Source organism: Lemur catta, chromosome 2 (genome assembly GCF_020740605.2).
Source record: "Lemur catta isolate mLemCat1 chromosome 2, mLemCat1.pri, whole genome shotgun sequence".
NCBI classification, from domain to species: domain Eukaryota; kingdom Metazoa; phylum Chordata; class Mammalia; order Primates; family Lemuridae; genus Lemur; species Lemur catta.
Window position 1 is genome coordinate 25,188,621 of NC_059129.1, and position 27,184 is coordinate 25,215,804.

Here is a 27,184-nt window from a genome sequence, read left to right on the forward strand (position 1 = left end):
ATCTGACAAGCTTTGTCTTTAGTTGGCATTCTTGGCTCTGATATATTTCATTCAAGTCTTACTGAACAGGATTCATTCAGTTTCTCCCTTTCTGACTCAGTGGCTGACTTCTCCAACAGTGAGAACCCTGGCTTCCATCATCCTTCATATATTTACTTATTTAATCAGCTCCCTTAACGTAACCACCACACATCCCTCCCCACTCACAGATGTCTCCTCCCCTCACTTGGGTTCTTCACACCCTACGTGGGCTCTGGCTGCTCTTGCTGGGCCCCCTGTGCATGGACCCCTCCTCCCCTAGCTTGGCTTCTGCACCCAGGCCAGGCTGCCCCTGCATGTGGACACCACCTTGACCCCATCCTCTGCCTTAACCTGTGCCCACCACCTTGCTGCAACACACCTAATGGCTTTGGGAGTGAATTCTTCAGAAAAAAATGCGGAGGGAAGGAGCAGAAGGAAAAGTAAGAACACTGTGTACTGTCTGATTCTAGCTGAAACTGATAAGTGCTTTTAGTCTTGCTGCCAAAACAATTGACCAAGTGACAATTTCTTATTCAGTGTTTATTGTGCTTAGATATTTGGAAGTTGAGGATGGACTACAAGAGATATAGGAAAACATGCTTGCTGCCTTACAGAAACATCAGGGGACATGGGATTAAGATATTAAATCACAACTAATAGTATAATAATAAGTTCCTCCTGTGAGTGTACAAAGATTTGTGCTTCAAAGATAAAATTAAACTATCAATAACATTCTAAGCAATGGGAAAAGTCACTATGGCTTAACTCTCACCTATGTTAATAATCAAATTGGAATTTTGAAATAGGCCCAGGGATCCAGTGATTATGATGACAAAAAATTCTTAGTTGCTGGTTCTCAATCACTCAGTCCTACAGATTCTTCCTTAATGTGCATGAAGGTATCAGATAATAATTTTGTAAAGAAATGTTTATTGGTTTGCTCAGCATAATACTTCTTATAGTATATTAGAAAGAGAACAGGTGGTACAAATGCCACGATTATAGCCATCACAATAATTCTTACTTTCATCAAACAATTCTTGATAAAATTGTTAAGAAATATTTATTTTCTTAGCAGAGCTGAGAGGGAATCAATGGTTCTAACTGGGAGTGGGTGGAGATTGTCCTATGAAGATCAGGAAATTGGAATTCATATATGTGCCTTTGGTTTGGTCACCTTTTTTATATCACACCATATACAATCTTCCAAAGACATTGAGAGAACACAGTGAATGTACGGAATTCCTAGTCATTTATCAAGTGACCTAGGTTAAGCTCTTCTTCATTTCTGAGTTTTATTTACAATGTAAATTGGGGTCTCTGATGTTCTTAGATGTTTCTAGAAGAACAACGCAGAAGTCCTTAGGGAAATTCAGGCTCCGCTTATGGTCCCATCTCTTAACTCAACCTTTAGAACAATAGGTTTTTCTGGTTGAAGAAATCCCCTTGGGCTTAATTTCATGGGGACCTGCAACAGTTAAACAAACATATTGAGAGGCAATAAATGAAGCAAATGAAGACAAGACAGAAGCAAAGTAGAAAAAATAAATTAAGGACAATAATGCTTTGAAAATTTATAAAAACTACTTTTACCATCATATATCTTGGATTCTATATACTTATTCTATAAGCTGTGTAAAGACTGGATAGTGAAAGCATTCTTGCTGCCATCATCTAATACAACATGTATTGAGTGCCTATTTTGTGCCAGGTCTGAGACAAACTCATGTTGGCTTGAGTTTTTTTTAAATTAAATTTTATGTCAAATGAATAAGTCTTAAAAATTTATTCCAAATTCTTAGGCTTTACAGCAAACTATTTTTGAACAGGCATATAACGTTCATTTTGTGCATGTTGAATTTTGCAAAATTTTCCTGAGTAGGTATTATGCACTTTAATCACATGGGAAGTCTTTGAATTCTAATCAATCCAGTAACCCCTCTCAAGTGAAGCCCTGCAGTATAATGATGGGAAGTTGCCTTTAGAAAGGTTATGCTTTTGTTTTCTAATATCTACTCCGGTTTTTTCAAATGTAATGCAAAGGAGGAACTTCTCATGTTCTATAGTGTTTTGATTAATACTTTTGGCACAATTCTCACTGAGTCACTCCTTCCGTGATGGGGGAGCCATCAACAGACTAACCTTCTGATCTTAGTTAACTGCAGGGCAAACAAAGTGTCATGGGGATTGAGAAATGCCAGCCTGTAGATGGCTGGGAGCTTGCCTGGGAGTATCTTCCCCATCCCAGACATGCCAGCTGCCAGCTTTCTCATGGACCTCATCCACCTATCTGTATACACTTATTGGACAGCTACACAGCTGCCCTAAACCCACAAATAAGATAGAACTATTTCCATCCTCCGCCTCTCCCATGCTAAAAGCCTACATTAGGGGAGGAGTTGCATATGGAATACATGAATCTAGAAGTAAGACTTATGGTGCCTTGGTTCATATGCATTAATGACAGTTGTTCTGGAAGGTCTTCAGATGAAACACCCAAGTATTTCTATAACTGCAACAGCTTATTATTTATAATTTCAAATGGAATAAACATAATTTCTTTACAGAAAGACAGATGGACACACAGAGACATAAATGTCATTTGTTAAATTTTAAAAGTAAAAAGCTTAAAGTTTGTATCCCTGAGATCCAAATGAACTGCAGATCACTCCTTAAACATTTCCTGAATATTCACAATGGATTATGTTTTCATCAAGACACCATTCTGATTTTATGAAAGCAATAAAATGAGGTGATACAGTTAAGGGAGTGGCAAAGGTATTCTTAGATATAGAGAAAATAGGGAGAACAAAACTGGATTATTAATGACAAGGTATAAAATTAGGTGGTGCTAACATCCTGCAGTAACCAAAAACAGAGCGGAGAGTGGACCCTGGACTAGGTAGGAAAGATTTTTTGGAGGGACTTGGAGTGTGAACTAATAATTGAACGATGATTAAAGAAAGAGGAAGAGAGTGGGAAGAATATTTATGGAGTTATTAATTGGTTGAAAAGGAGCCAACCTGGTATGGAGCAGGGCACCTAAAGGATGAATTCAAACATTCAGGATGGCTGTAGTCTGTGGGACCCTTCATATCTGGCAGAAGTGCCTTAAATTAGTGATTTTCCAACTTAGCTTCAAATGAGAAACAGTGGGGGAACTTTTAAAGCCACATTCTGGATCAATTATTTTAGAATTTCTGAGATGACACAGGCAGATTGGTATTTTAAAGCTCCCTGGTGATTCCAGTGTGGTGCCAGTGGTTGAGATGCACTGTCACGAGAGAGCTTCTGTAAGTTTGGGTGGAGGAAAGCAGCCCTCGAAAGTCATGGTGAGATAATCAGCGTATTGTGTAGCTGTGCAAAACACTTCCTTATCTTTCCAACTAATTTGAAACTGAATTTAACTCTTGCTCAAGTTCAAAGAGACTGGATATAATTCTTTTTTTATTTTTTAAATTTTTATTTTTCTTGCCACTGCTAACTGGCTATGTTATAGAGACTGGACATACTTATGTCATGTTAATCCACATCAACTTTAGATGATGTTTATAGTTTGGTCTTTATAAAGCCAGGTTTTGAACTGCAGAACTGACCCACCCCTAAAGATCATGGCTTCAAATACGTTATTTGCCCCATAAGACAAATTACTAAAAAGATGAATAAGCATATTCTGTTTTAATATAGATTCCACAGTAAACAAAACACCCAATAGAACATTATGTATACAGAAAGTTTACTGACCTGTGTTTCTTTACAACTTTTGAAGGAGAAGTTCTGCAGTATTTTGACGAGAGCAAGTTTGATGTTCATGAGAGCAAACCTCATGCCAATGCAGTTTCGGGGCCCAGCTCCAAAGGGCAGGTATATGTAAGGATCTATGTTGTCCTTGTTCTTCTTGCTGAACCTGGCTCCACAATAGTAGATAAAAAAAAAGTTAATGAGAGAGAAACCACAAAGGCTATATGTTAAGAGTTCTGACTTAGACCTTCTGTCCCCACAAGCGGTGGTAAACAAAATACTTTCATGGTTAGTCATGGCCATCTTGCTATGGTTATTTTGCTATGAAAATTGCAAGCTATAGATCCTTTCCATTCTCCTTATCCTACAGGAGCTGTCCGTTTTGTTGAGATGAGATGAGTACTGTTTTAAAAACTTACTTCTAACTACTAAATTATATTCCTGTTTGTGATGTGCTCACACTCTAAAAGGCACATAAGTATTGAGAATGATTAATGGAAAAGTAGTTTCCTGCCTCAAATCATACTTATGTTGGTCATATGCACATTGAGGAAAGAGCAGGAGAAAATATCTAGCACTATTGAAATTGGGCTGCTTCTCTTTCCTTCTCCTCACCTCTCTTCTGCTTTCTTTTCTTTCTAAGTCTCCTGTTCCCTCCTCCTGTTCCCTGTCTTCTTCTTCTCCTTTTCCTTCCTTTTCTTTCTCTTTCCCCTTCTCTTCTCCTCCTTCTCCTTCTCCTTTTTCTTCTTCTTGCTCTTTTTCTTTTCATAGTCCTCCTCCTCTCTCTCTTCTGCCTCAGACTTCTACTCCTCTTCCTCCTCCTCCTCCACCACCTCCTCCTCCTCCTCCCCCTTCTCCTCCTTCTGGTCTTCCTCCTTCTTATCTCTTAATTTCCTCCTCTCTCTCTTCCCCTGACATAGAATAATTTAAGTCAGGTAATTTACATGGGCCTTTGATGCTACTCTCCTGTAATATAATCACAACTTTCCTTGTCTGTTTCTCTAGGCTATAAATTCTTTGAATGTTAGAACTGCATTTTGTTCAGATTGATTCCTCACTATATGATTATATTAAGAGAAGATGTTTTTGTGGGTAAAGTGATAATGACATTGTGGTGTTGTGTTTTAAATGATGGCCTTATATTTTGGAGAGCATTCTGCAATATTTAAAGGCGATTGCTTCAAAATAACAGGAGTTTGGGAGATGGTTGTGGTGCTGTGTGGATGGGGCAGCTGACACACATTGATCATTCTTATGGCAGGTGATGGGTACATGTAGATGCATTAAAAATACTCTACAGACTTGTTTCTATAGACTTCTTTCTATAGAATATACATGCATATATGTGAAACATCCTCCATTATAGACTTTATTAACCTTTAGATGTCTCACATCCTGGCCCAGTTCCTGACACTCAGTAAGCATTTACTCTCTGTTTGGCGACACAATGAATCCACAGGGAGTAGACTGAGTGGTCTCTGATTTTTTGTTTGTGCAGCTAGAGGAGGTTGAATTTCTCAGGTTCAAAGAAACACAGAATTCTGCTGCTCCAGACAACAGAGAACTTGGTCAATTCTGATTACTTTTCCAACACATATGTGCAGACTCCTTGCTAGCCCAAGGGACACCATGGCCAACAAGACAAACTTCCGGCCATCATCAGGCTTGTAGTGATGGGTCAATAAAAGTCTAGCTCCCAGGCCTCCTGACTCACCAGCTAGTGCCCTAAAAACTGTATTCTCATCCTTGCTTTCCAATAAAACAATGAAAAGGCATCAACTATTTCCAGAGTTTACAAGCGCAATCTTGGCACTGTATTCCCAGGGCAGCCTGCTGGAATGTCTGAGATGTCTAGAGAGCTGGTGACTATGCTTTGGAGGAGTCACTGACCACTGAGAGCATGAAGGACTTGGCACAAGACTTCAGCCACAGACAGGACCAGGAAGACCTGTGCTCTCCTCTGTCCTCAATGGAGTGACTTATACCCACAGAAATGAGGACTTCTTAGGTCCTCACCCTGGACCTTTACGATTACCCTTGAGGAAACAGCAACCAATGTTGAACAAAAAGGAATGTGGAAACATTTGTAAAGTTGGTGGTAAATTCAGAGAGATATAGGGAACAGCACAGAAAAGCTGAAAGTAGTAAAAAGCCTATACTAATGTAAAATAGCAGTGAAATGAATTATGGCAAATCCATACCAAAAATACCATACAGCTAAAAAGGATAGTCGATAGTTTATAGTTTACTCTTAAATAAAATAAGAAGCAGTTCAAACATAAATAAAACATGTTTTAAAATATGTATACATTGTGGAATGGCTAAATAAAGCTAATTATCATATGCAAAAAACCCTAAATAAAACATGATAACTCTCTAGTTTTTGAAAAGTTATATAAGCATAAAAAATGTCCATCAGAGCATACATCACATAATTACTGAGGCTTATCTTATGGTGTTTTGACTGTGTGTGGCTGTAGTTTTCCTTTTACAAGTCTATGATTCATACACTTTCACAATAAATACTTTTTTGATAGGAAATTTGTACAAAAAAAGAGTTACAAGAACATCATTGTAGAGCACATGATTATTATGTACACTAAGAGATGTCAGAATATGCTTGAACCAGCCTGGTTCAGGGTGGGCTCTCTTCCCAGGGGCCTTGTACCTTTCAGGGCGGAACTCCTCAGGCTCTGGCCAGTACTTTGGGTCTCGGTGAAGAGCATGAGTTGGTATGATCACCACTACCCCTTTGGGAATGAACACTCCCTTGAATTCAAAGTCTTTCTTACAGACCCTCTCAATTCTTGCAGCAATGGGGAATAATCTGAGAGTTTCATTCACCACCATGTCAAGATATTCCATCTGTAGCAGGGCATCATAGGTGGCAGGCGTCTGGGAAGAAAAAAAGCGCATATATTAATAAATTGAGACTTGAAATTAACTGTTAGTGCAGTCTACTGAGTATTATTGAAGTGTTAGAGGATCAAAAGAAACATATTAGCAAAGGACCTTCACATCCATAAAGCATTTTAATAACTATCAAGTGCTTGATCTGCTCAATGTCCCATTAGACATATGGAGATGATAAAGATATAGGAGACCTGTGGGGACATCCCCTACCCAGGGACTGAAATCCAGAGCATCACCACATAGTGCCTTTTTTTCTCTCATGGACAAATGTGAAGAAAGGAGGCTGAACATTACATTTCACTACAGTATGTCAAAGTTGATGTCATGTTCCAAAAACGAGGCCACATGTGTACCCAGGAAAGGAAAAGAGCAAATCCCCCTGTTCCACATAAGGCTGTTTAGTTGGAAATCCTGCTTGGTAACCCTTTTGAGATATATATATATATATGATGTGGGTAGAAACACCATAACGAGCTGTATAAATAGATGATAAACTGGTCTATCTCTAACCCAAACAAGACAAAAGAAGGTTAGGATTGGAAGCTCCCAGGGTACACAATTTCAATTCTAGCAAAAGTTATAAAGAGGATAGAAATCCCACATTCAGCCCCATTCCCTCTTGCTCCTACAGTCTACTACTTGTTGCTTAAGGGCTTGACTATCAGCTCTAAAAAAGATCCCTTTGTGTTCACCTCACTGTCAGACCACCCTTGCCAGCCGCAGATGGAAGGTCTCTTGACATCACAAAGGATCTCAGTTGGGCAGAGATCTGAAGAGAGCGTGGGTGATATGTCCCTAGCACTTCCTATTGTATTTGGAGCAATAGTGTAGAGGTTAAGAGATTCCACAGGAGCCAGATACTCTGGTTCCTAATTGGCTTCTTCACCACTAGCTCCATGACTGCAGCATGAGACAGGTGTTGGGCAGAACTGGGTCCACCTGCCCAGTGCACATGAGGCCAGGCACAATTAGACAAGAGCTAGACAAGAGCCTCCTAAGCTATAGATCCAGACATGTGGGCAATAAATGCTTAGTGTTAGATGTGACTAAGGTTTTCTGTTTTTTTTTTTTTTTTCATTATTGTGGTAACTGATAGTAGATGCATAAGGACAACTGTTTTACAAATGTCTTGTATTTCTGGGAGCAGTGTCCATTACCTATATTTCTCCCTTTCTTTTCCCCTTTAGAGCCTTCCTAAGTAGTGCCTGTGAAAAAATCAAGGCTGACACATTTGGAAAAACCTCTCCTAAGAAGTGGTGAGCAGGCATTCTTGGTAAGGCTTCACGTCCTCCCTCCGCCTCCATGTATTATCCACTCACCTTATTGGGCAAAGCTGCATCAATCTCCTCCTGCAGTTTCTGCTGGACGTCAGGGTGAGTGGCCAGTTCATACATAATGAAGGAAAGAACACTGCTAGTGGTCTCGGAGCCACCAGAAATGAAGATAATTGACTGGGCTATGAGCTCCAGATCAGACAGACCTGAAAGGAGAGAAAGGATATGTTAGGAAAAGCAGGTCAATGTAGAAGATCACAGTTTACAGGAAGAAAAATCCAAGTGAGCTCCCAAATCCCTAGGGAAATAAGTGGAAAAGTGGAAAAGTAAATCAGAGTCACAGGAGGAGTGGTTTTCATTCTGATGTCTATGTTAGTCAGCCAGAACAAGGCAACATTGTATAACCAAGTTTATCTCGAGCTGTATATGATTGTGGCCCATTCACTCCTCATTATGCTGTCCTCACCGCCAACACATCTGGGCTATTTCCAGAGAGCATTTCTGGCTTACATACTCAGTGTTATGCGTGTGCCCCTTGAATGATCATAAAAAGTACTTCAGCTGTCAGTGAAATACACGGTAGCCTTCTGCACCAGGAAAAATTTAACGTATGTTAGTTACAATAGAGCTTGAAAATTTTTGAGAATTTGCAATACTGAGACTTCAGAGGAAACTGAAGGATCTTTTCTCTACACATGGTTGAGGGAACTTATGGGAACAACATTGGGCTACAGATAAACTCGGCTACTCCAAGTGTGGTCCATGGATCAGCAGTATCAACAGAATCTGCAGCTTATCAGAAATGCAGAATCTAAAGCCCCACCTAGGCCTACAGAATCCATACCTGAACAATGAGGAGATGTAGGGATTTGTGTGCTTGAGAAGCATGGATTTTACCTTTGAGAGGCATCAGGTACTAGAAGATCTAGGATAGAGTTTTTCATAACGGCATATTTCAGGATGTACAGAAACTACAGAAATAAACAAAAAGCTGAAAGGGTGTGATTGACTCTATCTGATGAATGGCACTGAAATAGCATAAGCCTTTATGATTGCAGGTTGGCCTTCTCTTTGATTGTGTTCTCTAGAAAGAAGTAGAGCACAGTCAGGGTTTGGACTATTTCACTGGGATTGGATTAAGACCTTTATATACCCAAACTACTGAAATACACATGGTGCCCACACCACCCATGTAATTCATTACTAAAAACAGTATGAAATGAGTGTGAGAAGTACCTGCACAGTTGTGATTTTTCAGTGATAGTTCTGTGATGCTTCAGTGAGTAAATTGAACTATCAAATTTTTATGCAGGTAGCATCAACGCAATGAAACTGAATTGAACTTGTGGTAGAATCTCAAAGTTTAGAGGTCTGCTGTTCAGTGAGATAACTACTAGACACATGTACCTGTTTAAACTTAAACTTTAATTAATTAAAATTAAATACATGTTAAAATTCTTCTTCAATGGCTGTAGCCACATGTTCAGTGCCCAATAGCCCCATGTGTCCAGTGGTTACTGTATGGAACAGGGAAATGATAGACTATTTCCTTCATCACAGAAAGTTGTATTGGGATAGATAGATTGATAATAGGTAGATAATGGATACACAGATGATAGAATAGATGTACACATACAGACATGTACAGTACTGTGCTGGAGCAAGTCCATCGTTGCTCTAGAGAACCAATTGTTAAGTATTGAGGACTTTGAGATGGTTGTTAAACTTTTGAAGCTTGAAACTGACCATGATCCTTATTTTGCCACTATCATAGATATTATAATTTGAGTCTGAATGATCCATCGATGGTGAAACTAGTTGGAGAAAGGTCAGGAGGAATAAGACATTTACATAGTCTGAAATGTTTCCCCATAGATTACTTACTCATTATCAAGGGAAAAATAAATCTTCACAGGAGAATGAGCTTGTGAGCACACTTTCACCAAGTATTCCTAGTTAAAAATCACCCTTTCTGGGCCAGTGTGCCTCCTGATTTGGTGTTAGATACAAATTTTTTGGCGGAGGTTCTGACTCAGTGGGTCTGGAGGAGGCTGAGAACCTGCATTTGTTCTGATGTTGGTGATCCACAGACCCCTGGCTGACTTCTAGGCATGACAGGTTGGTTCAGGGGTGCCCTTCTTGCTTTGAAAATGGCTATTCATGTGTGCTTCTAGAAGGTGCATCAAGCTACCATTTCTAATATTTGATTGTGTATCATTTTGCAGTGTGGCAGAAATTCACCTCTTCCTGGAAATCTTCCTGCACATTCTCAGGACGAGACCCTCCCTATGGGCTTCCCCACCAGGAGTCCCCAGTAGCCCCTTGGTTACCTTTATGGGACTCAGTTTCTTTTGAATTCTGGGAGTCCATCATCAGCTGAAGGAAATCTACTCGGTGCTGGAACCAGAAAGAGAAATTTCAGTGACAGCAAGTGACTCATGAGGTCGGAAGAACATTAATAGTGCAATCCTCAACCTCCTTTCTGACAATATGGGCCCCTGAAATCCAGAGCCTGACAGGTGTTGCCTGAGTCATCAGTCAACAAAAGCATCCATCTAAGACCCTGGAGGGCAGGATGTTTCCCTGGGGGAATTCCAGCTGTCATATGCAACTGTTTTTGGTCTTCGCCCTCCCTGATTCTTTGCTTCTCTGGCCTTTGGACACTGTTTCCTGACCAAAGAGTTGCCTGTTCCTTTTCCCATCACACCTGCTTTCTAGGACTTAAGTTCTTTTTGTTCTGAGGCCTTCATTCTGAACCAGTGGCCACTTAGGTTAATCTTCTGACAATTTCAGAGCTCCTTCGCAGATTTTTGTGGTAGCATCTTCAAGTGCTCCACCCTCCCAGAACTCTGTATGATCTTCATGACATCTAGGTACTCAGTTCTGCCTCTGTGACCTGTAGGCATCCTTGGCCTGGTCTAGAGGGCTCATGAGGGCAAAGCTGGGTCAGCCAGCTTGCAGCCCCTAGGCCCAGAGGAGAACCTGGCCCACCTATGTCCACTGAGCATGCTGACATTTAACATATGCTATACTAAGCAGGTAGCCAGAGAAGGCTTTCCATGGCAGAATGTCAGAAATAACTCGAAATGATTCCTTAGCAGTCTACAATGTTGGAAAATTATGATAGCAGTAAAATAAGTGTTAAAGAGTAATCATTTTTTCTTTGAGAATTTATTGAAGTGAAGGCAAGGGGTTAAGTATTTTCTCACCAACATTTATGCTATGATATACTAATTACTGTGCCTGATATTAATTTTAAATATAGTCTGTCTCATTCTTGTACATGCCTCCCATCCTCCACCTTCTTCATTCCTACAAAATGATTTCTTTTGTTCTTTACTTTTCTGTCTACCTTTAAAAAACACACATAAATGCCCAATTTATAAGAAAATAATTTGCCAAATTATCAAAAAGTGAGCATCTTGATGTAAGCACCACCAGATTTTACCTTTTGTTTGTCTTGAAGGCGACTTTCTTTCATTCTTTTTACAGAGTTTTTAAAGAAGTTTGTAACATGATTTGGAAATATAGAGATATTTAATGCTTCAAAAATTGGGGTAAGGAATGGAAAGATTGCTATAGGGGAGAAAAACAGAAAACCATCATGTAAACACAAAATTTACCTGGAGCAATTATAATTTTCTCTACAAGTGTGAAAAGTAATAGACTTCAGGGTTCTCAAGCAGGAACTATTCCCTCTGTGCCCTTAGCTCATCTTCCAGGCCAATGGCTGAGCAATGGCACATCCACACTTAGGGCCCACCACTATAACTGTGAGATCAATGACCTCTTTTGCATTTTGGGTGACAGGGTTAAATTAACAGGATTAAATTCCCTGATGTCTTAGCCCTTATATAAACTCTGATCTGCTGCTTTAATTACTTGTGCTTTTCATGAAATAGTAGTTGCAACAGAATTAATGTATCATTTGTGCTTCATCTACTTTGGGATGAAACTAGAAATCAATAACTAAAAGAAATTTGGGAAACTCAGAAGTATGTGGAAATTAAATAATTAACTTCTAAGTAACCAATGGGTCAATGTATAAATGAAACAGGCAATTAGAAATTGTTTTACAATGAATCAAAATGATGACATGATATGCCCAAACTTATGATATATAATAAAAGCAGTGCTCAGGGGGAAATTTATAGCTTTAAATGTCTAAATTTATTTAAAAAAGAGAAAGATTTGAATCAATACTCTCACTTTACACCATAAAATAATGAAAAAAGAAGAATAAGGTAAACATAATACTAGCAGTAGGAAAAAGTATAAGAATAACTAAAGTATAAACTAATGAAATAGACACTTAAAACACTAGAGAAAAATTAATAAAACCAAAAGATGGTACTTTGAATGTATCATCTAAATTAGTAAACCTTTACCCAAATTTACCAAGAAAAAAGGGGAGACTACTTATATGAATACTCTCAGAAATGAAAGAAGAGAATTGACTAATGACATGAATGAAATTATATAAAGAGGAAAGGAATGAAAAAGGGAATAAAAAACAGAGAAATAGCATTGAAATCATTTGTAGGAAGTTTCTAGGATAGGCAATTCTAGAGAGACAGAAAATAGATTAGGGGTTGCACAGAGTGGTTGGGTTGACGGGTTGGTGATAAGTAAAATTACAGGTGTTTACAACTCAACAAGAAGATATAAGAATTTTCAGTAGTTACACACCCAACACAGGTGCGCCCAGATTCCAGAAGCAAATCCTACTTGATCTAAACAAAATGATAAACAACAGCACTATAATAGCTGTGGACTTCAACACCCCACTGACAACAGGAAAGATCTTCCAAATAGAAATTAAACAAAGAAACACTGGATGTAAACAGAATTCCAGATCAAATGGGCCTAACAGACATTCACAGAACTTTCTACCCCAAAACCAGTGAACATATATTCTTCTCATCAATTCCTGGGACATTATCTAAGATTAACCACACCCTAGGGGACAAACCATGTTTCAACAAATTTAAAAACTAGAGATTACATTTTATATCTTCTCAGACCACAGTGGAATAAAAGTAGAAATCAATTCAAACAGAAACATCCATCTTTTCAGAAAGTCATGGAAACTAAACAACCTACTGTTGAATGATTATTGGGTCAAGGAGGAAAGTAAGATGGAAATCAAAGGATTCTTTCAACTAAATGATAAAGGAAACACAAGTTATCAAAATCTGTGGGACACGGCTTTAGCTGAGAGGAAAATTCACAGCCTTAAATGCCTACCCCAAAACATAAAAAGATCATGAATCGAAAATCTAATGAATTCACTCAAAGAACTGGAAAAGGAAGAACAAACCAATCCCATACCCTGCAGATGAAAAAAAATGAACAAGATCAGTGCAGCACTAAGTGAAATTGATAACAAAAGAACTATGTGAACGATTAATGAAACGAAAAGCTGGTTGTTTGAAAAGATAAATAACATTGACATGTCTTTCACTAGATTAACCAGAAGCAGAACAGAAAGGACTCTAATAAACTGAATTAGGAAGGTAAATGGAGAAATTACAACTGATACCACAGAAATACAAAATATCATCTCTGAATACTATAAAAATCTCTATGCACATAAACTTGAAATGCTGAGGAAATGGAAAAATTCTTAGGAACACACCACCTCCCTAGAATAAATCAGGAAGCAATAGAACTGAATAGACCAATATCAAGTAACAAAATTGCAGCAACAATAAAATCCTTCCAAAAAAAAAAAAAATAGTCCTGGACCAGATGGTTTCACACCCCAATTCTACCAGACTAACAAAAAATAACTGGTGCCTATCCTGTAGAAATTATTCCACAATATTGAGAAGGAAGGAATCCTCCCCAATATGTTTTACAAAGCCAGCTTCACCCTGATACCAAAATGGGGAAAGGACTCAACAAAAAACCAAAAACTACAGACCAATTTCTCTTATGAATACAGATGCAAAATCCTAGCAAATAAAATTTAGCTGCTCATCCAAAAAATAATCCATCATGGCCACCTGGGCTTGATCCCAGAGATACAGGGGTAGTTCAACATATGCAAATCTATAAATATAATTCACCACATAAACACAAGTAAAAGTAAAGAAAATATGATCTTCTCAATAGATGCAGAAAAGTCATTCTACAAAATTCTGCACCCTTTTATGATAGGAACACTTAACAAAGTAGGCATAGACGAGACATACCTCAAAATGATAAAAGCCATCTACAACAGACCCACAGTCAACATCATACTGAATGAGGAAACAATGAAAGTATTCCTGTTCAGTACTGGAACCAGACAAGGTGTGCTCTATCGCCACTTCCATTCATCATAGTGCTGGAAGTCTTTGCCAGACAAGAGAAGGAAATCAAGGGCATCAAAATGGGAGCAGAAGAGGTTAAACTCCTGATTTTGCTGATGATATAATCTTATATCTAGAAATCCCCAAGGATTCTGCCAAGAGACTACTGGAATTGTTAAATACGTTCAACAAAGTCTCAGGTTAGAAGATCAATGTAAGCAAATCAGTAGCATTCCTATATGCTAACAATACTCAAACTGAGAACCAAATCAAAGACTCAATACCTGTCACAGTACTAACAAAGAAAACAAAATACATAGAATATATTTAACTAAGGAGCTGAAAGACCTCTATAGGAAGAAGTACAAAACACTGAGGAAGAAAGGAGCAGAGGACGTAAAGAGATGGAAAACCATACCATGCTCATGGATTGGCAGAATCAACATTGTTAAAATGTCTTTACTACCCCAAGTAGTCTACAGATTCAATGCAATCTCTATTAGACTACCAACATCATTTTTCAGAGATCTAGAAAAATAATTCTAAGCTTCATATGGAACAAAATAACACCCCATATAACTAAAGCAATCTTAAGAAAAAAGAACAAATTGGGAGGCATCAATTTACCAGGCTATAGTCACCAAAACAACATCGTGCTGGCACAAGAACAGAGACAAAGACCAATTGGGACAGGACTGAGAACCCGGGCATAAAACCATCCTCATAATAGCCATCTGATCTTTGACAGAGCAGCCAAAAACATATATTTGGGGAAAAGAATCCTCATTCAATAAATGGTGCTGGGAAAATTGGATAGCCACATGTAAAAGACTGAAATAGGGTCCACACCTCTCCCACTCACAAAAATCAACTCAGGATGCATAACAGACTTAAACCTAAGGCACAAAACTATATGAATTCTAGAAGAAAACATTGGGAAAACTCTTATAGACATTGGCCTAAGGAAATAATTTATGAAGAAGACCTCAAAAGCATCACAGCATCAATAAAAAAACAAATAAATGGTACCTGATGAAATTAAAAATTTCTGCACAGCCACAGAAGCTATTACTAGAACAAATCAACAACCTACAGAATGGAAGAAAATATTTTCATGCTACATATCTGATAAAGGGCTGATAACGAGAATCTATATAGAACTCAGGAAAATCAGCAAGAAAAAATTAAGCAGCCCCATTAAAAAGTGGGCAAAGGACATAAATAAAAACAATTCAAAAGAAGATAGAGTAATGGCTAAGAAACATATGAAGAAACACTCAATGTCTCTAATCGTCAGGGAAATGTAAATCAAAACCACAATAAAGTATTACTTAACTGAAGTGAGAATGGCTTTTATCAAAAAGTCCAAAAACAACAAATGTTGGAGTGGATATGGAGTCATAGGAACACTCATACACTCCTGGAAGGACTGAAAACTAGTACAACCTCTGCAGAAAGTAATGTAGAGATACCTCAGAGAACTAAAAGTGAACTACTGTTTGATCCAGGAATCCCCCTACTGGGCATCTATCCTAAGGAAACAAAGACATTATATAATAATGACATCTACACTGGAATGTGTATAGCAGCACAATTCACAATTGCAAAGATGTGGAAACAACCCACATGCCCATCAATACAGGAGTGGATTAACAAAATCTGGTTTATGTCTACCATGGAGTACTATTCAGCCCCAAAAGACAATGGTGAGCTAATATTTATTGTGTTATTCTAGATGGAGCTGGAGCCCAGTCTCTGAAGTGAAGTGTCACAAGAATGGAAAAACAAGCACCACATATACTCTCCATCAAATTGGTACTAATTGATCAACACCTATGTGCATATATCGAAATAATATTCACTGGGTGTTGGACAGGTGGGAGGGGGAGAAGGAGATGGGTATATTCACACCTAATGGGAAAGGTACACACTGTCTGGGTGTTGAGCATGCGTGTAGCTCTGACTTGGGTGGTGCCAAGGCAATATATGTAACCTAAACGTTTATACCCCCATCATATTCTGAAATAAAAAAATAAAAATAAAAAGACAAAAAAATAAAATAATGTTAAGAAAATTTTTTCAAAATTACACGTTTCTGAGTTGATAAAAATTTTCTAAAGTGAACAATGGTAATGGTTACACATATGTTTGAATGCACTCTCAACCACTGAAATGTCCATTTTAAGTGTGTAAATTATATGGTATTTGCATTATATCTCAATAAAGTAGTTATTTTAAAAAACAGAGAGAAAAAGAAATAATAGTCTACATACATATTGACACAAGGAGTGGATCTAATAAATCAATTCTTAAAAGCTCCCTGGATTTTTCCACAAAGGGATGTTGAGGGTTGTTGAGGGAATCGATGTTCACTCCAAATGATGTGGCCGTGATCACATCCATGCTGTAGGCCCCAAAGATGCTGAGTAGAAAAAGACATGGAATATTGAAATTAACACTGCTTCACCATTCTTCTAGTACACATGCAGCAAGATGTGTGTGTAAATCCATGTGAACTATCAGGAGATGTCAAGAACTATGGCTTTTCAGGACCACCTGCTGAATCATTTCCCATCCCACTCATTCATGATGTGATTATCAAGTGCCAGTGATGCAGCTGGCCCTGTGCTGGGGGTGGTGGGGACACTAAATCAAGTTAGACCCACATCTGAGCTCAAGGAGGTCAGGCACAGGGGGACAGAGACCTAGAGTCAGACAAACTATAGGAGAGTGTGTTGAGTGTGGATGACAACAGGGGTGCAAGCACCATGCTTCCTCAGGACAAGAGTGTAATAACTAACCCTTCCTAGGGACTCAAGAAAGGGCATATTGCCTCAGCAGAAAGTCTATGCCAAGTGCTGATTCATCCTTAGCACATTACAGACAGCAAGACCCTGTTATGAGTCACCATGAACATCTTCTCTCCTCTACACTCTCTGCTAAGGCTCCTGAAAAGCCCACTTCCTCCAGCTCCTATGATCTGCGGTTGGCTTGTGGGCAGGAGCATTTCTGTTAAAGGTAAAACTGAGATTGTTCCTAGGAAAAAACACATTAGATGACAAAATAATAGATCCCACCAAAGTTGATTGAGAGGGATCCCATTGTTGAGTGACCATGTGTCCCTAGTCTGCGAGGACAGGCTCAGTGTACACCTGTCTTTCCTGCATAATTTAGAAATATGTCAATTTAGATATTAAATGACAGGAATCCTCTAACCATAACCTTTACACAGCCCTCTCTCTTTTGAGACTGAAGAAAAGAGAAATGGGTGGAAGGTTTAATATTTAGTATTTCATGGGATCCTCAGTGAAAATATGAAGGAATTGAAGTTCTCCCAAGTTTCCCATTGTTAAACTTCTGCCATGTCCCTGCCAGCCAACAGGTACCAAGCCACTTGACCTCCCTCCATTCCATACCCATTTTGCCCAAAATTTTGGTACAATGACGTTTCTTCTCTCTAAGCTATGTATTTTGTCTTCCAGAACATTCAAAGAAGAACTCATCAGATTAATTGCTCATGACTCCTATGCACAGTAGAGAAGACCCTTCCCAATTTCCAGCTGGCCTGCCTTCTCATGCAATCTGCCTCCTAACTCCAGGTGGCGAATTGGACTTGTAACACCACACCGGTCCTTCTTTCTGGTCACTGGAATAACTTAACAGTGGGAACATCAGCTCTCTGGCAGGCAGATAGAGGGTTTCATGAAAGCTCAGAACCCTGAGACTGTGCTCCTACTTACTCTTTCAAGGTGACGGTCTTGCCAACCTCTGCTTCCTGCCTCAGGTTTCTCACCATCACATCTGCATATTGGCTCACGATGGGGAACATCTAAGCACAAAACACAACACCACACATAGTTAAATGTGCAGACTCAAGTCCCTGAAGGATATGGCTTTCCCTAGCATTGAGTAGTAAGTGCTGTTTTATAATGAATTTTGTGATGTCTCTTCTGGACATAAACATAAAAGGCCATTTTTAGGAAGCTCAATCTCAGTGGAATACCTCCTGGAAAGAGACCATAATGTTACTTTCTCCCTGTTCCTAGATTCATACTTTCAGTTTCTAAGTAGAAGTCATTGTATTTTCCTACCTCCTTCAGTTTTCCACTGGTGAAGGTTGGAGATAGCAATGCTCGTATTCTCTTCCATTCTTCATCTTCAGATATAGAGATGGCACTTTTCATAAATCCCACTGGACCAAAAAGCTGGAGTTCAAAGCAAAAATATTTTGTCCTTTATAAGTTTTGTAGATCTCCACAGATGTAAAAATGTGTTAAACAAACATCCCTTATTTAACAAATGTTAATTGACTGTCTCCCAGGTAGCAGGCTCCATGATGGTGCTCAGTGTATTACAGGTTTATGCCAAATGCCTACCCTCCTCTGAGCATGTGTGTATGCGTGTGTGTGTGTGTGTGTGTCCGAAACCCATCCACCTGTGTGGTTTCCAGCCTCTACATCTGAGTCTCCTTTTAAGTGCAAGTGACCTCCTGGTGGGGAACACTTTCTTACAGGATAATAGAGGGAAACAAGATCTGTACCTCCTCTGGGGCTGTGCAGAGAAAAAAGGGACTGGTGAGAGTTCACCAGCTGGCCTTGGCAGACTGTGGGCTGCTTGAGACTACTTCTGTCTTTACTAACAACATAGCATGAACAACTTGAAAAAGGAATAGATTTAAAAAGTAATTGTTTTTAAATGGTAGATAATACATAAATGATTATGAATCCATTTTGAAGAAATAATACAATTACTTGAAAGTCCTTTTCTCTTAATTTTTTCCACAGGGATAGAGGGAAAAGAAAGAGATAATTTTATTTCCTAATTTGGGAACTGCTAGAAGTTGTCTGCAAAAAAAATAAAGTAGAAGGTATGAATCTTCATGCTGTCCAGATTTACTTACAGCTACTCTAGTCAAGACAGTGTAGTACTGGATGAGGGTTAGACACAGTGATCAATGGAACAGAATATAGGATGAGAAAGAGACACACACAAAGGGACCCAACTGATTTTTGACAAATGTGCACAAAGCAATTCAATGGAGAGAGGACAGCCTTTCCCAAATGGTGTTGGGACAATTGGACAGCCATAGGCCACAAGAAATAGACCTCGACCTAAACATCATGATTTATACAAAAATTTACAGAAAATGAATCAAAGACATAACTGTAAAGCATACAACTATATAAACTTTAGAAAAAAGCAACCATAATATAGTAGGGCTAAGAAAGTATTTTATGACTTGACACCGAAGGCACAATGCATAAAAAGAAAAATTGATGAATTGGCCTACTCAAAGTTAAAAAAAGTTTGCTCTGATTACAGGCCCTGTTAAGAGAAAAAGTAAGCTACGCGTCATGACTGTAGAAGAAAGGCAGGAGGGAGCCTCATGGTGATGGAGGAGTACTGTGTCTTAATTGTGCTCATAATACTGGTATCTGTGATTCATAGTAGTGGTACTGGTACTGTGAATGTGCTGGTATCATATTCACAAATCTATGAATGTGATAAATTTGCATAGAGCCACACACACACGCATCCACAAAAATGAGGACACCTAACGCTGAAGAAATCTGAAAAAGCTTTGTGGATAATATCAATGTCAATTTCCTGTAAGTATAGTGATAGGAATATACTAGATTTATACTGATGCAAAATGTTACCACTGGGGGAAACAGGATGAAGGGTACATGGAAACTCCTTGTAATTTTTTTTGAAAACTTCCTGTGAATCTATAAGTTTGTCAAAATAAAACTTTAATCAATAAAAAAGAAAAGAAATAAGGTTAAGTCATGGATGCCTACCCGCCGGTTTGTGAAGACAGAAAAACATTCTTTCACTAGCACTGTTTTGATCATGTCGGGATCTGTGATAGCCAACAGAGGCCGTCGACCATCATACAACCTGTGTCAGGAAAACAGAGCTGATTAAACTCTACAAGCCTAATTCTGCACCTGGAGCCACACCCAGGAATCCAGGCTTTGATCCTCACATTATGTAATCCATACCCCTGTTGTACAATACACAGCAACATTAGGTCCTAGTTCAAATTAGGGTAGGACACACAGCAAGGTTCTGACCACAGAAGCCACTGAGTATTCATAGCATGAAGGGAAGTGTGGCTCACGTGGGGAAGACACATTTAAATACAAAATAGCTCTTCTACAAGATCATGGTTAGAAACAACAGGAAATCTTGTGTTATGAGGTAGTAAGGAAGAGGCAAAACCTTCTCCCACTTGCTTGTAGTGTCCACAGGATTGCACCTCTTCTGTGGCTCTCACCAAGCCCCCAGCAGCTTCAAAAAGGGAACAGTTGCTGCAGTTGGATGAGGCCACCCTCAAAATCATAAAGTCCATTAGCCCACCGGGAACACAGTGGTTTAATATATTCTGTATCTCTTCTTCAAAGTCAGTAGAATGGAGTAGACAAAGAAAAACTTGTACATACTTCTCTTGAGACGTCTTCACTTAAATTTAAAAAACAACACAAAAGAAAGCTCCACACTTGCAGAGAAAGGAAAAAAACATTACAAATGATTTCCCAATCCGTTCATCTCTATCTTCCAGCTCTTCTTTGAAAAGCACATATAAAACCCAAAAATTTAATTTAAAATTTGGCTTTATATAAAAATGAGTCACTGGGGTAGAGGGTTAATGCTATGCATTTATAAGCACATATTAGAACGGTCTGAAATGATGACTTTCATGCAATTAAAGTTAACCTAAGGTAGGAAAAAAGGAGAAGAGGTGAAAAGCCAGACACTGGACAGAAAGTGATGCTGGGAATCCCTGGTCCAACAAACCTGGAGAAAAGTGGTCACCTGTGATGTTCCAGCCTCATTGAGACTGCAGACCTCAACATCTGGCGATCTATGGAATTCTTGAAAAGGTAAGCCTCCAACAGTTATTCAATAGAGACTTTGAAACTTGTCAGAACTAAAATGGAGTCACAATGATATTATAAAAATAAATAACACCTGACAGATCCTGGGAAGGCTATGAAGAGAGCATGCTCATGCTTGCATGCCTAAAGAGAAAACTCTCACAAAATACTCTACAAAAACCACACCTTGCACAAACAGCACAGTATTGTTAGAGTAAAAGTATTTTAGAGAGGACATCTGCCCAGTAACTGTCTGTCCAACCTCATACTGGTTTCCCCTTGTTATTGATCTTTGTAGCTATGGATAATGATTTCAAAAGAGTTTTGTTATTCTGTTCACTTTTCCCTTTAACAACTTTTTTCTTCCTTTACTTCCCTGAATAGGCACATAGTTTGCTACAGCATGCACATTTCCATTGCAACGCTTTACTCCCAAATAAATATCTTTTTCTTTCAGAGAGCCTCTCTCTGTTATCTCGGTTGACAATGGCTTCATCCCAAGAGCCTCAGGGCTGAGATTTTCCTTCATATGTGGGGTACATCATGATAGCAGCAAGTCTATCCAATGGAAGTTTCCAGAATACTCACCCCCACATTTCACCATACTTTTTATAACATTCTTCATCAAAATTCCAAAATCCCTGGGAGGAGAAACAAAATAAAATTCAATTGTTATTTTAAATATACTCAACCTTGCCTCTAATTGGGGCAAGAAATAGTGGAACCTGAAGAAATCAGGCTCACCATGTTTCACTGTAAGTTAGAGGAAACCTTTTTTTCAGAGATGTTTTTGGGGATTGCGGGGAAATAGAGGAGATAATTGCAAGGGATGATTTACTGTCACTCTTGAATTTTCTCCAAATATTGTAGATACAGAATAATTTACCCTTGTTTATTAATACTAAATAACTCCCTGATTTCTGAAGTGTTTTTGTACATGCCTGTATTGTTTCTAACGTCTCATAACCCTCTGAATTTTCACCTCCATGGGCATGTGAGGAAGCAGGCTGAGGGAGAGTGAGCAAGTGTCTCGAGGGATGAACATTCTTTCTTCTCATTCAGCATCCTTTTCATTTATGTCAGGAGCTTTCTCTAGAATTCTAGTAGAACTGAGAAGTTAAAGACATCAGGGACCTCTTTTGGTCTACAGATTCATATCAGTCTAAGATATGTTGTGGAGTTAGAAAATGAGTGACAAGTGACTGAGGAAATGACAAAATTGGATTGCCTCCTGTTGTCCAATTCAAAATGGAAAACATCAGGAAATGCAGCTTCTTCACATAGGACAAATTACCATACTTGTTCCAAGGCTTCACTTCTGAAGCTGAAAAACAAATCTTCCTGGTGCTATGTTTCAGTTGTGATATTGTAACTATGCACACAGGCTTTGGTGCTCACCTCGTGGATGTTAGCTGATGACTTTATATTCAGGAGCCAGGCCCTGAGTGAAGAATTAGCCACAATGGATTGACCAAAATTCACAGTCTTCATGACCCTTACGGTACAAGTAATTTAAATTGTTGGTAATTTTTTTTTTTTTTTTTTTTTTTGAGACAGAGTCTTGTTCTGTTTGCCCTGGCTAAAGTGTGGCGGTGTCAGGCTAGCTCACAGCAACGTCAAACTCCTGGACTCAAGATATCCTATTTCCTCAGCCTCCTGAGTAGCTGGGATTACAGCAAGACACCACCATGCCTGGCTAATATTTTTCCATTTTTCAGAGACGAGGGTCTCGCTTCTGCTCAGGCTGATCTCAAACTCCCGACCTCAAGTGATCCTCCCGCCTCGGCCTCCCAGAGTGCTGGGATTATGAGTTTGAGCCACCATGCCCTGCCAATTCTTGGTAAATTTGTCAAATCATCTACGTTCTAGACATTTTGCAAAAGCGAGTCTGCTTTTATTAAAACAAACCAAAACACAATCCATTTCATGGATAAGTATCTGAAGTCAATGGAGAACCACCAGCTTGTCTCAGTTATATTCACTCCCTGCTCAGACTCACCCAGAGGGTGCCACCTTTCAGGGAAAAGAAACAAAGCATAACTCTCTTGTTCTGCCTGGTAAAGTTCCAAAATATACCATGGAGAGCAAAAGCTGGGGCACAATTATGAAGTACCCAGAGGAAATTTAGCAATTCTTGAGAGAATTCAAGTAGGTGCAAATCACCCCATGAATACAAGGGCTGCCTAATAAACTGAAGTTTCCAAGCTGTGCAGGAGGAAGGAAAACAAGGCTACTCAATTGCTCTTGCCAAACAAGAAAGTTTGAATTTGGTGCACATAGCTTAACGAGCCACTACCAGGGGTTCCCCTTCCTGCATTTCCCCTTAATACCAAGTATGACTGTACCTTCCTGTGAATATGCACTAGGCAAAAAGACTTTGCTCACGAATGTGGCTATGCTCTGGGTGGGGTCTACACATCATTTCTGAAGTGTAAAACCTCAGAACTTCCTCCTGAGCATGGGTACTTTTTCCAGTGGAATAAGCTGGTGTTTGCAGCCATAAGAAGCAAAAGAGAGAGTTCAAAAAAACCCACCTTGCGGTAAGACAGAACATTTCCCACAATAGGCAGAGGTGTGGGCCCAGGAATTCCCAACTTCTTAAAAAGTCCATGTGAATGAATCTCATATCTATAAAGGGAAAGAGAAAGCCAAGTAACAGAGATTGTGGTTTTATACATATGGGAGCTGTCCTGTCACTGAGGAACTGCAGTGGCCAAGAGAGATAAGTCATGCCTAGGCAATACCGAATAACTGCAACACAAGCAGCAATAGCTACAATCAACCACCATCTTATTCCTGCCTCCTGTGTGAGACCCACCCAAAGTCAGAATGATCACCTAAAAGGAGCTGAAATTTTCAGGGTTCAAATCGTGGAATGAATACTTTATAAATATCCCCCAAAGTGAATGCTCCTTGAGTGGTTCGGACTGGAATTCTTTCAGGGCATTTCATTCTCTTATGTCCATTTAGAAATTAACTCTTCCATAATTTGGAAATTCTTGTTCTCAATAGAAAAGGTGAAATTTTTTTTTCTTCTGCTCCAATGATGTGATTTTGTGTAAGTGCATGCGCTCAATCACAGAGGGTCACCAACAGCCTATGGTGACGGTGTTCTTAGAGTATGTCGTGAGGCTTATGCTTTCCCTTCCCTCTAAAATATGATCTGGCCCTTTGTAGAACCGCCTTCACAAGAAGGTCTTAGAGGAATCACAGTGTTCCTATTTTTATGGAATGGCAATGGTGTTCAAGGCTTCCATTGGCATTGTATAAAAGTGAGCACTTTTTATCTATACCCAAGTGTGTGTGGTCAGATGATCTGGTTAATTTGAGCTATAGGGAAGGATGGTTGACCTGTGTGTTCAACCATCTGCAGGGCAACTCTGCAGGGGAACCAATGACTACAGAATCCATTCCAAGCCCTTCCACCTCTTGTGGAATGTGGTCCTCCAACGGGTGATCCCTGAGAAGCACAGTGCCAGGCACACTCATTTTGCCCAAGGTGGCCAATTACAAAGCAGTCATTTTACTGCCTCTGCACAACAACTCCCTCTGTAGGAAAATCCATTAATGCTGCTACGGACATCATTGGTGAGTCATGTATGGCCTCCTCCAACTAGGGGTTCTGGATCCCTGCAGAGCTTCCCACTCTGGTGCTACTGATTGCTTGCAGAAGGGAAGAGGTAGAGAGGCTGAGGAAAGTGGCTCCCAGGCACTGAGCTAACCTTGAAGCTTCTAGGACTACAAGGTTGGCCCTATAGAGGCAAATGAGGAAAGTGTGGCTGAAAAGTATGGTGTGTATAAATGGTTCCACATTTCCCACAAGTGCTTTTAGCTGAAAGAGGAGGGCCTTCCAAAGTTCAGCTTCCTTCTTCTTGATGGCATAAGATGCATTTTGTTACATGACATAAATAACTCTAAAATGTTCCAGATAATTGAATTAAGACTTTATTTCCTCTTCTTTGCTGGTTAGCTTTTAAGCCAGTATAGTTTCCAAATATTCTGTACAAATCCAGTAAATCATATAATATTTGATAAAGTAAAACTGAAAACTAGCATGAAAGTACATGTATTTGAAGGACCAGCAGAGGCAGCTCAGCTAGGCCCACTTGGGTCCTACCCACAGAAGAATTGGTGGAGTCTGTGCACCAACTGCTAAAACCAGGTGGCTTTGGTCTTTCCCACTCCAGTTCTTTCCTTTTTTATTGTAACCATGGCAAACTCATTAAACTAATCTGTTTCTGAACTTCGACGTGGCACATGAACTCCCAAGTGAGGCCATGCAATGAAGCGAATTTGTCAACAGCATTGGGTCTCAAGGAAAGAGCTAGTCTACATTCTAACCTTGCATGGGACCATATAAAGCAGAGGATGGGCTTGGTAAATTTCTTAGTTTCTTTCCAGCTCTCTTCTTTTTGGTAATGTTTCTTTGGTACAATGAAAGGTAACAGAAAAAGCCAACCATTTCTCTTGTGTTTAATTATGTTTCCATAAATAGGGCACTGTCTATACTACAGCTACTGACTCCTGGGTTGCACCAGTGTCTTCTAGACCTAAGGTATTGTTTGCCAGGCTGCCTGAATGTCTACAATAGGTTCACTACCAGAGACACCACAGACACAGTGACACAGATGGTGTCCCAGTGCCTAGGCTTTAAGTAGGTGAGATGCCCACCCATCTTCCTTGAAGTATCTCTAATGGGGGCCAGGACCCACAAGTATCTCTGGAGGTTGGGCCCTGAGGGATGAAGAATATTCTCTCAATTCATCCTGCCTGCTCCTTGGGTGCCTTATATATCCTCACTGGCTCCCAGTCTCACATACTACTTTAGACTGACAGATTAAGGTAATTTAAATTTGATTTTGTGGCTCCTGCTTTTCAGGACTCTTGCAGATTAACATATGGGGAAAAATAAAGCTCTATACTAATGCTAACCTCCCAGACACTAGAAGAAAATGGTGAAAGAAAAGAATAAAACTTCAAGATTTCCTCCAGATCTCCTCTGCTCTAAATATCCCCCATTTAGAAGTAAATAATTGTGTATATTACTGGGTGGAGGAGTTGAATTAGAGGAGCAAGAAGAGTACTGAGGATGGCACAGAAAAGAGGTACAAGGCAAGGGAGAGCCTCCCATGAAGTGTGGGGTACCCCATGGTGCCTGTGTAAACCATGATGGGACTAGAAGACAGGGGAGCAGGTGCCACCCAGGTTTACAGGGAATAATCCCTGTACATGTATCTTGCAGTAGACACAGAACCCAGAGGGGGAGTTAAAGAGGCAATCATCAAGCCACCCTCTACTCTGCCTACAATCCCCAGAGTTTGGGAAGAGAGTGAAGATCCCAAGCACACAGTGCTCAGTTGTTTGTATCTGCCTCTGCTGAATTCTGGTTGATTAGTCTAGGTCCAAACTCATGATCAATCAGAAATCAGCCCCAGGACCAAATGCTGTCACTAAACACTCCTAGTTAGAGAACTTGGGAGATGGATGGTGTTGAGGGGAGTTTTATTTATTCCTTCCACAGATCTGTGTAAGATCAACCACCATATGTTTTTGTAGCTTCCAACAGTTAAGCAACATCCCCTCAATTATCTCCTTTGATCCTCAAGATAGATAAGAGAAAGAGGGGCCAGATTGTACCCCACGTCTACAGTTACAGAACACTGGAGTCTGGACATATACTCACAGATATAGGAGCAGCAGGCTGGTAGCCAGGAGAACCCAGGTTTCCAGGGCAAAGTCTGGGATGAAGTCCATCTCTGCTTTCCTTCTTCAGTTCTCTTCTCTGAGTTCTCCCAGCTGTGTGCTGCACTTTGGTGGGCTAGGCACGTGGAACTTCCCTTCCCAGCCTAGTGGTGATTCAGTGAGGCCAGCTTGAATGTTTATGTGCTGGGAAAGGAGGCAGGGCCAGAGCTGCAGCCAATAGCAGGGCCACCTGTGCTCCACCTGCAGTCAGAGGAGCCCTCTCCACCTTGGCACTTGGCAAAGAATCACATGCACACCCACATTGACCTTCCTAGAGTTCAGATTCTGTAGGAAATCATAGAAATTCAATCAGTGT

The 27,184-nt window shown here is 39.7% G+C and overlaps 1 protein-coding gene across 1 annotated transcript; it reads right to left on the reverse strand.

Annotated features, from left to right (window-relative positions):
- Window positions 1-931: 931 nt before the first annotated feature.
- On the reverse strand, window positions 932-26,981 carry LOC123631584 (cytochrome P450 3A4-like). The gene is made up of 13 exons (XM_045541371.1): window positions 26,810-26,981; window positions 23,661-23,754; window positions 21,715-21,767; window positions 20,047-20,146; window positions 18,337-18,450; window positions 17,986-18,074; window positions 16,519-16,667; window positions 11,398-11,525; window positions 10,280-10,346; window positions 7,995-8,155; window positions 6,431-6,657; window positions 3,766-3,928; window positions 932-1,489 (listed from the first exon to the last, which is right to left on the reverse strand). Exons 1-13 carry the CDS (start codon window positions 26,878-26,880, stop codon window positions 1,394-1,396), a joined length of 1,512 nt encoding a protein of 503 aa, XP_045397327.1. The 5' UTR covers window positions 26,881-26,981; the 3' UTR covers window positions 932-1,393.
- Window positions 26,982-27,184: the final 203 nt, after the last annotated feature.

Bases quoted from the DNA above. Each gene is read 5' to 3' on its own strand.
- LOC123631584 (XM_045541371.1), bottom strand. From the start codon at position 26,880: ATGGACTTCATCCCAGACTTTGCCCTGGAAACCTGGGTTCTCCTGGCT. The intron at 16,668-17,985 runs GTAAGTAGGAGC...TTTTCTACTCAG, and splicing joins AAGACCGTCACCTTGAAAGA to CATCTTTGGGGCCTACAGCA. The intron at 3,929-6,430 runs GTACAAGGCCCC...TTGTGGAGCCAG, and splicing joins GAGGAGTTCCGCCCTGAAAG to GTTCAGCAAGAAGAACAAGG.